The following is a 10,233-nucleotide window of genomic DNA, read 5'->3' on the forward strand; positions in this document are numbered from 1 at the left end:
AAGGCCAAAAAGCACTTCTACAACACAGACAAGGGAAAGAGTTTGGCAGTTTCACCAAATCAGTGTACCACAAACGTCAGTGGTGAAAAAAGTCAAAAAGTAGAAAATGACACAAGAGGAAAATATAAATGTCCTCTTTGTCCACGGCTTTTCAAATATTCCTACAACAGGGCTCGACATTTGCGTGACTGTGTCAGAAATTCAGTATGTGGTGGCAGGGAAAAAATTGGCAGTAAATATCGGTGCCCCTTGTGCCACACTACCTTCACTTTACCATCCAACCGACATAGACATATTCAAACATTTTGCCTCCGAGAATGTCTTAATCGGCTTGCAAAAGAACGGGCAAAATTAAGGCAAAATGTTGAACAGAAACAAACTGAGCAGAAAACACTACCAAAGGAAAATGAACAGAATAAGCAGCCCAAGGAAAATGGACTGAAAAACACAACTTTAACAGCCCCCAAGCCTGTACCACGTTACAAATGCAATCTTTGTCCAGCAGTTTTTTGTTATGCTTCTGGAAAGTACAGACATATGAAGAAACATGAGTTGTTTAAACTCACTGGCAAAATGTTCAAGTACAGGAATTCATTTTTTTCTTCCATGTCTAAACCAGCAACTTTAAGTAGTACAAAGACTGAAGAGAGTATGAATAACTTAAAATCAACTGAAGCAAATAGCAGCCGTGCCTTGAGCTGTCATTTTTGTGGAAAATGTTTTGGCTCCTCACAGTCACTGAAGAAACATGAGCGCAATCACAGAGGTGAAAAACCGTACCGCTGTCTGGAATGTGGAAAAGGATTCAAGAAACGTGCCTATCTGATTGGTCATAAAATCGTTCACCAGAGGAGGATACAGTGCACTGTCTGCAGAAAGATTCTTCCAACTATCGGAGAACTGATCCAGCACAGAAGCTCACATCTAAAAAGGGGAAAGCTTCAATGCCCAGATTGCCATTTGCAGTTTCAGTATCCTGCACATCTCCTTAGGCATCTAGACACTCACAAAAATAGAGAAAACAAGGCTGAAGAGAGACCACCATCAAAACCACAGCAGTTTTGGGGATCTGTGAAAGAGCAGAGTGGACCAAAACAGCTACAGTGTTCTTTATGCAAAGAGGTATTTAATGATCCCCAAGTGTTAAGAAAACATTGTCTTACACATATATCTGGGTCCTCGTCAAACCAATGTCCTTTTTGCAAACACAATTTCACTAGTCGCCGCTATTTGCTGCGCCACATGATCAAACATACTGGAGACAAACCCTTTTCCTGCACTAACTGTGGAAAACAGTTTTACCGTGACTTGTACCTTAAACTTCACACTGAGAAGTGTTTGCCTGCTCAAACTGGACATCTTGTCACAATGGACTCCGACAGTAAGACAAAGGGGTCACATCAGTGTTCCTATTGTCCACGGGGGTTTACTAAGAAAATACGCCTGAAAAAACATCACCATGGTCACAGTACAAACTCTCTGCTCTTATGCTCAAGATGTGGGCAGTTCTTTGGATTTAGAAAATTAAGTCAACATCAGAGGAACTGCGGGGAGACTACAGAGCTCAGCACTGGCTTATCATCTCCTATTGGCGTTGTCAGTAAAAGCACTTCAAAGACGAGCCAGGATGTCCATAAAATGCCTTTACAGTCCAATGCAACCGAGATGCTTCAATTTAAATGTCCTCACTGTACACAGAGGTTCAGGTACAAATCGTTAGTCTTGAGACATCTTGTTTCACACACTGGTGTGCAACCCTATGCATGTATGCACTGTGGCCACAGATATGGAAGTCAGACACAATGTTTGCAGCATGAAGCTTTGTGTGATGGTGTTTACAAAGACGGGCAGTCAAAAGTTATAAGTGATGCTGTAAAACAACTGTCAAACATACCTACTCTCAGAGAGGCAACACTTAAGCCCCAAGCAGAAGGTGAAGTGGACTACAAGTGCAAATTCTGTACCAAGACTTTCATGAAATCACGAAACCTGAGACGTCACATTTTGACACATAACGAAGTGAAGCCTTATCGCTGTAAAGCCTGTGACAGCTGCTTTTCAAGGTATGATCATCTGAAAGTACATCAGACTCGTTGCAGAGGCAAAAGACCACGATTGGAAGTCCGCATTCCCAAAATCAGTTTAGATGATGTTGGCAAGGGTTGGCAAAATAAGTTTGGGATTGAGCCTGCTGAAAAGAAGGAGACATTCGAGTGCAAAGTCTGTTCAAGGAGCTTCTCAACTCAGTCTAAACTTTCCCGACATGACACTATGTTTCATGTTACAAAATTGTTCAAGTGCACACGCTGTGGCTCGTCATTCGCTCATGAAAAATCTCTGAAAAAGCACAGCAAGATGAACAAGTGCAGAAAGGTCTCCAAGGAAACAAATGTGTCTCTACCACTCGGAACTAATCCACCCACTGAAAATGTGACAAAACGGCTTGATGGGGTGAGAAATCGTGTTCTTCAGAGGATCCAGCCTTATGTTAACAAAAAGTTCAAATATGTATGTAGTTATTGCCGCCGTGCTTTTGGAAACCGCTGGCAATTGGGTGTGCACACCCGCCTGCACACAGGAGAGAAGCCATATGCCTGTGAGTATTGTGGTCAGAGATTTATAAGGAAAGATTATTTGCAGCGTCATTTCCCAAAGTGCACCAAGAAACAACAGCAAAATAAAATGCTCTGTGACAGATGTGGAGGATTTTTCTCTCAAGTCAAGCTTGAAAATCACAAAAAAAGTTGCACTTTAACACCAAGCTTATCAAAGTCAATAGTTTGCCAACAGTCATCTCAAAGCCCACCAAAAGGCTTTTCATGTGCATACTGTAGTTCCCGTTTTTTGCTGTTTTCACAGCTTCAAGAGCATTTTTTAAATGCACACAAGATGGAAACGATGGTTCCGCCAGTGTCAACTGCTCCCCTACAACACCATCTGTCAAACATACCAAACATCAAAGAAGAGCCTTTGGAGGAGAGTTGTGATGAACGGTTTAGTGATGGTGCTAATCTAATCTGTAAACTAGATACAGCTCTTGATAGGCAGGTCCCCAAACCATTTTCCTGCCCAGAGTGCAATATGTCCTTTGCAAATAAAGCTGGACTAACTGGTCATCTGCGTGTACACTCAATGGAGCATCCTTTTAACTGTAAATCATGCAAAAGAGGCTTCTGGAATAAAAGTCTTCTCCGTAATCACTACAGGAAATGTAGATTTGGACGTATTTCAGAGAGAAATACAACCCAACAGTTGGAAGTCCCTTTGAAAGCAGAGATTGATTTTGCACTGAATGACGTTCTAGTGTTCAAAGAAGGCTCCAAGACAACTGGCACTGGGGTATTGCAGACCAACTTCTCCTGCAAAGAGGACTTAATGGATGAATCCCCATTAAATTCAGAAAGAAATCAGGTTCAAGGCAACTCCAGTAAAGAGAAGAAAGCTGTGCAGTACCAATGTTCAGAATGTGATAAGAGCTTCACAGACGGCTTAATGCTCATTAGTCACCTTGAAGACCATGGAAGACAGGAACAGGAGAAAAAGCGCAACACATGTACTAAGTGTGGCCGGGTGTGCACTAGTCAAGGAAATCTTGAAAAACACATGAGGTTCCATGGAATTGATAAGAAATACTCTTGCCCTGACTGCCCTAAGATTGTTTACACCTCATCTGATCTTGAAATCCACAGAACATGTCATGACCCAAATAGACCTTACTCTTGCAAGCTGTGTAATCAAAGGTTTTGGACAAGACCATCTTTATGCAATCATTACACTGAAGACCATCCAGATGATGTATTTAGTTGTCATTTTTGTAACAAGACCTATTCAGTCAAAAAATCATTGGCAAGACACTATAGAAAATGGCATCAAAATGAGCAGAAGGATCATGGGAGTACTGTAGAGGAAAAGAGCAGCACTGAACAACAATCCAGCAGTCAAGTCAGTACAACTGGTGATAGTGATGAGGATGAAAATAATGACACTGAGGACAGCGAATCAGACTCTGCACCATACTTCCCGTGCCATGTGTGTGGCAAAACATTCCCAACATCAGAAAGCCTTGAGGATCATCAGCGGTGTCACCTGGGTGAAAAACCACATGAGTGTGCAGAATGTGGTAGGTGTTTCTTCCAGGCATCCCAGTTGCAGCAGCATCAACGAATGCACAAGTCTGAATTTCAGTGTCAGGCATGCGGCAGGGGTTTTGTCTCTCTCTTTGCACTGCGTAAACATAAGCATACTCATGGAAAGAGCCGTCCACATCGTTGTTCCAAGTGTCACCTTAGTTTCACTGGACCCTCCCAGTTAGCAGAACACATGTCCACCCACCGTGAAGAGAACTTCCCATGTGACATATGCAATCATGTGTTTCTCTCCAAGAGTAGTAGAGCTGAGCATCGGAAAAGCCACTCTAAGTCAGCCGGCCGTCACCCATCTTCAACTTCAAGGGAAGAACGTAAAAAGTCTGCTTCACTTTCTGAAAGCTCATCAGTATTCAACAAAGAACTTAAATATCGCTGCTGTGTTTGTGGTGAGCGTTTCAGGGACCCAGAGGAGCTCTCAGAGCACGGTTGCAAGGCAGCCAAAGAGCGACCATACTCATGTTCAGACTGCAATAAACATTTTCTGCATGCATCTCACCTGAAAAAGCACAGGACCACCCATCAACTATCATGGTCTAGCAGTGAATATCCATGTAATCAATGCAACAATAGTTTTTCCTCCCCTCAGCACTTCCTCAGTCATCTTAAAAGCCACGATGATACCACAGCAGAAATTAAACGTAACCTTGATGGTAAAGGTGGAGGTCCTTCACAAGGTTTCATATGTCCAGTCTGCCATCAGTGTTTTGCCAGTGCCACTGAATTGATCGGCCATTTTCCCACGCATCCTGATGGTATATTTGAATGCAAAATTTGTAAAATGACATTTCCCTCTGGAAGTAAGCTTGAAGAACATGAGCGCCGTCATCTGACATCAGCTACTGAATTTGAATGCACCAAGTGTGGCCAGAGCTTTTTGGGAAATGACACTTTCCACCAGCACCAATGTTCTCGTCAACAGCATGCAATAACAGAGACTGAATACTCAAATACATCAGGTAAGATATTCAGTCCATGTCATCAAGCAGCAGGAGAGGAGGAGGAGATCGACGTTACTGGAGAGGACTTGTTCCATTGCCCTGTTTGCTCAATGCAGTTCTCCTCAAAAAGTGGTCTCTTGGAGCATCAAAATAAACAGCACCCAAATGAGAAGCCATTCAAATGTGAGCTTTGTGGAAAAACATTTGCCCTGAGGCGGTACCTTAGAGAGCACGTGCGAAGGCATCATCAAAAATCTGCTGCTCAAAACAGAGCTCAGTGGTCCAAAAGCAAACTCAAATGTACAGAGTACCGCACCGAATTCAATACAGCACAAGATCTGTCTTTGCATATGAGATTGCAGGCTGAAAAAGAAGTCGGAGAGTACCGCTGTGATATGTGCTACAAGTCGTTCAGCCAGTGGTCTCTTCTTAAGCAGCACCAAGAAAGTCATGTCGGCCAAGTTGTATATGAATGCACAGAATGTGACAAAGCCTTTGCTTTTCCTCACCTACTAGAGGAACATCAACAGACTCATGCTGGGTCCTCTCAGTAATGGTTGTTACATACCATCTACCTTATTTCCCCTTTGAGTACCCATAATGAAAGTAACTTGAAATCCCTGTCATACCTTACATCTGTCTGTGTACCTCCACTCAATTTAGATCCAATTTGTATTTTTGGCCCTTGTTACATACAAAGCTGTTGGCTCAAGTTTATATTTACATTGTATATATTTTTAGTTCTAATATTGGAATTTTTATACCGTAAATTAGCCACATAGTTTATTGACAGTGTTTGTAAATCTATGACAAAATTGTGTAAAGGTGTTTAATATTCTGTGTGATGAGTACAGACAAAGCATGATGGGATAAAATGTTTATGAAATGTCTTGGATAAAGGCTGACATTTTTGATCAAACATGATCATTTTTGATGTTTGACATTTATTTTGAAATAGTTTTTAGTTAGTTTTGTTGAAAATCTGTAAGATAGATTCAAACTGGTCATTTTAATCTATTTGTATTTTCTATGACTATTCATGTACTATAGATAATTTTGTAATTTTCAATTTAACATTTCTCAATGTTTATTTTGGGTTGCTTTTTGATATTGATAAGCATCTTGTACATACTTTAGAAAGATGTTCTAATTGAATATTCTTTTCACAACCCAAGGATGTTACTTTCTTAAGAAATTTGAGTTGATGCATTCAATTAAGTAGTAAAGTCAACTAGAAAATCTTTGTGAGTTTGTTTTTCTGTATACTTTGGGGGGTAAATATAAAGTGCGTTCCAAGGATTAACACTGATACAAACCTGAGCTTCTTAGGTCAGAATGAGATTTATTGTCAAGTACATTTTCACATACAAGGAATTTGCCTTGGTATATTGGTGCATGAAAATAAGCGTGTAAGTAGAAAATATAAAGAAAGATGAAAGCAAGTACTGCAGGCCGAGAAGAATGATAAATAAGAATATTATAAATATATTTTATAAACATATTTGCATTATGCAAGATAGAATCCAAAATATGTGCGTTCATGTAATGCATTGATTCAGGTGTGTAGACTTTGTTAATGTAACGTGTAATGGGGAGAGGGTATAGAGTCCCAGGCCTTGCTGATGAAGCCAGCTGCAGATGGAAGGAAACTGTTCTTGTGGCGTGAGGTTTTGGTACTGATGGACCGCAGCCTCCTGCCAGAGAGGAGTGTATCAAACAGTTTGTGGGAAGGGTCAGCCACAATCTTTCCTGCACGCCTCAGGGCCTTGGAGGAGTACAGTTCTTGGAGGCATGGCAGATTGCAGCCAATCACTTTCTCTGCGGAGCAAATGATTTGCTGCAGTCGGCCCTTGTCCTTGGCAGTAGCAGCAGTGTACCAGATGGTGATGGAGGAGGTGTGGATGGACTAATAAATAGCTACTTTCCTTAATAAGTAGGTAATCTGAATAATATCAAATTGTGATCATTTTATTATAATGATAAAAACAATAAAAATAAAATATATTTATATTTATATATTTTATATATTTTGACTATGGTCATAGTATAATAACATGGACTGCTGGTGATGCTGGACAGATGATCCCGACTGAAGCACCAGCTCAGCTCCACAGAGTGCCATTACAGGTCAGTTTCAGGCCATCAGTTGTCATAGTAACACAAAGTGATCCTGGTTTCTGTAAAAGGGGCATTTCTGTGAGCCTAGTTATTGGACAAGAAAATCTGACATTTTCCTAAATTTGCATTCAAAGGCTCCAGTTAACTTGCTGAGACTTCTTTACCCCTCAGAAACCCACAGCAGGTGTGTTTCATAGGTACTGAACAACCATAGCATATGAAATTGTTTGCTTTAGTCATCATATCATGTAACTATTGTAATCTTGGGCTAGAAGGATATTGTGGATCGGTCCCAGTGATGTAGACCCGGTCGTCTCTGTCCCACTACTGAATTTTCCAAAGACATTTTCAGTTGTGGCTGTGTACCACATTTATTTGTTGATTTAAGTTAGTTAAGGGAAAAACCAAGATCAAGGACTTGAGAGTCCTGTGGGCCCTGTTTTTTTGGGGATAGGGATGATGGTGGAGGCCTTGAAGCAGGCTGGCACACGGCATGTCTCCAGTGAGGTGTTGAAGATATCTGTGAACACCATAGACAGCTGATCGGCGCAGCGCTTCAGGCAGGATGGAGAGATGGAGTCTGGTCCAGCAGCTTTCCGGGGGTTTTGTCTCTTGAAGAGCCTGTTCATGGCTGGGGGAAAGAACTCCCGACGCGGCGCTGCAGCTGGACGGATTCCAGCTACTCCGAGCGGACCGCGACGCGCAACTCTCCGGCAAAACAAAGGGTGGAGGTATTTGTTTCTACATCAACAGCAGCTGGTGTAACGACGTGACAGTGATCCGACGGCATTGCTCTCCTTCCCTGGAAACTTTTTTCATAAACTGTAAACCCTACTACTCCCCCCGTGAGTTCGCTTCATTCATTCTGGTCGGTGTTTACATTCCACCGGAGGCCAACGTGCAGGACGCACAGCATGCACTCGCCGACCAGATACTGGAAACGGAGCGGACCAACCCGGACTCCTTAGTTATTGTCCTCGGTGACTTTAACAAAGGTAATCTCAGACATGAACTCCCCAAATACAAACAGTTTATTAAATGCCCCACCAGGGAGGGGGACACTCTGGATCACTGTTACACCACAGTCAGTAACGCTTTTCACGCCGTCACCCGCGCTGCACTGGGACACTCTGACCACGACATGGTCCACCTGATTCCTGCATACAGGCAGAAATTAAAACTTTCTAAGCCTGTTGTGAGAACTTCGAAGAAGTGGACTAGTGAAGCTGCAGAGGACCTGAAGGCGTGTTTGGACTGCACTGACTGGGATGTTTTCAGGACTGCTACCAACAGTCTGGATGAGTACACAGAGGCTGTGACTTCATATATCAGCTTCTGTGAGGACTGCTGCGTACCAACTCGGACCAGGGTGAGTTACAACAACGACAAACCCTGGTTCACAGCAAGACTGCGACAGCTGAGGTTGGAAAAGGAAGAGGCGTTTAAGAGTGGCAACAGAGCAGAGTTTAAGGAAGCCAAGTACAAGTTTAGCAAGGCGGTGAGGGAAGCTAAACGACTGTACTCAGAGAGACTACAAGACCAATTCTCCTCCAACGACTCTGCTTCTGTGTGGAGGGGGCTCAGGCAGATCACCAACTACAAGCCAAGAGCCCCCAACTCTGCTAACGACCGACGCCTCGCCAACAGCCTCAACGACTTCTACTGTCGTTTTGAAAGACAATGGGACAGTCCTGACACCATCCCCCACACCATCACCCACCAGCTCCAGCCCAACAGCCCCAACCCCTCATCACACCTGGGGCTGAACTCTCACACCTCTTACCACCACAGCTGCCCCCCACAGCGCCCCCCACTCCTCCAGCATCGACACCTCTGTCTGTCCTTGAAAGAGATGTGAACAGACTCTTCAAGAGACAAAACCCGCGTAAAGCTGCTGGACCAGACTCCATCTCCCCATCCTGCCTGAAGCGCTGCCCCGATCAGCTGTCTCCGGTGTTCACGGACATCTTCAACACCTCACTGGAGACATGCCACGTGCCAGCCTGCTTCAAGGCCTCCACCATCATCCCCATCCCCAAAAAACCAGGGCCCACAGGATTAAATGACTACAGACCCGTCGCCCTGACCTCTGTGGTCATGAAATCATTTGAACGCCTGGTCCTGTCCCACCTCAAATCCATCACAGACTCTCTGCTGGACCCCCTGCAGTTCGCCTACAGAGCCAACAGGTCTGTAGACGACGCCGTCAACCTGGCTCTACACTTCATCCTCCAGCACCTGGACTCCGCAGGATCCTATGCCAGGATCCTGTTTGTGGACTTCAGCTCTGCCTTCAACACCATCGTCCCGGCTCTTCTTCAGGACAAGCTCTCCCAGCTCAACGTGCCTGACCCCACCTGCAGGTGGATCACAGATTTCCTGTCTGACAGGAAGCAGCACGTGAAGCTGGGGAAACACGTCTCAGACTCGCGGACGATCAGCACCGGCTCCCCTCAAGGCTGCGTTCTTTCTCCACTACTCTTCTCCCTGTACACCAACAGCTGCACCTCCAGTCACCAGTCCATCAAGCTCCTGAAGTTCGCGGACGACACCACCCTCATCAGACTCATCTCTGGAGAGGATGAGTCTGCCTACAGGTGGGAGATTGACCACCTGGTGACCTGGTGCAACAGCAACAACCTGGAGCTTAACGCTTCAAAGACAGTGGAGATGGTTGTTGACTTTAGGAAGAGCGCAGCCCCACCCGCCCCCATCACCCTGTGTGACTCTCCAGTGGACACTGTGGAGTCCTTCCGTTTCCTGGGCTCCATCATCAGCCAGGACCTCCGGTGGGAGCTGAACATCAGCTCCCTCATCAAGAAAGCCCAACAGAGGATGTACTTCCTGAGGCAGCTGAGGAAGTTTAACCTGCCACAAAAAATGCTGGTTCACTTCTACACTGCCATCATAGAGTCCATCCTCACCTCCTCCATCACCGTCTGGTACGCTGCTGCCTCCACCAAGGACAGACGCAGACTGCAGCGTATCATCCGCTCTGCAGAGAGGGTGATCGGCTGCAACCTCCCATC

General features: G+C 44.4%; 2 protein-coding genes across 2 annotated transcripts; both read left to right on the plus strand.

The window, feature by feature from the left end:
* The first annotated feature begins 651 nt into the window (after positions 1–651).
* LOC139290182 (zinc finger protein 774-like) lies at positions 652–1,528 on the plus strand. The gene is made up of 2 exons (XM_070911877.1): positions 652–1,381; positions 1,497–1,528. Exons 1-2 carry the CDS (start codon positions 652–654, stop codon positions 1,526–1,528), a joined length of 762 nt encoding a protein of 253 aa, XP_070767978.1.
* A 137-nt stretch (positions 1,529–1,665) lies between these two features.
* znf1035 (zinc finger protein 1035) lies at positions 1,666–5,864 on the plus strand. The gene is made up of 2 exons (XM_070911878.1): positions 1,666–2,993; positions 3,861–5,864. Exons 1-2 carry the CDS (start codon positions 1,666–1,668, stop codon positions 5,638–5,640), a joined length of 3,108 nt encoding a protein of 1,035 aa, XP_070767979.1. The 3' UTR covers positions 5,641–5,864.
* The last annotated feature ends 4,369 nt before the right edge of the window (positions 5,865–10,233 follow it).

The sequence above is a fragment of the Enoplosus armatus genome, chromosome 9 (genome assembly GCF_043641665.1).
Source record: "Enoplosus armatus isolate fEnoArm2 chromosome 9, fEnoArm2.hap1, whole genome shotgun sequence".
Classification (NCBI taxonomy): domain Eukaryota; kingdom Metazoa; phylum Chordata; class Actinopteri; order Centrarchiformes; family Enoplosidae; genus Enoplosus; species Enoplosus armatus.

What these genes read in the sequence shown, in the direction of transcription:
- znf1035 (XM_070911878.1), top strand. Translation starts at nt 1,666, where the DNA reads ATGCTTCAATTTAAATGTCCTCACTGTACACAGAGGTTCAGGTACAAA. An exon ending in GAGGAGAGTTGTGATGAACG is followed by an intron (nt 2,994 to 3,860) that starts GTTTAGTGATGG and finishes AAGACACTATAG; the next exon opens with AAAATGGCATCAAAATGAGC.
- LOC139290182 (XM_070911877.1), top strand. Translation starts at nt 652, where the DNA reads ATGAATAACTTAAAATCAACTGAAGCAAATAGCAGCCGTGCCTTGAGC. An exon ending in TGTCACAATGGACTCCGACA is followed by an intron (nt 1,382 to 1,496) that starts GTAAGACAAAGG and finishes CTTATGCTCAAG; the next exon opens with ATGTGGGCAGTTCTTTGGAT.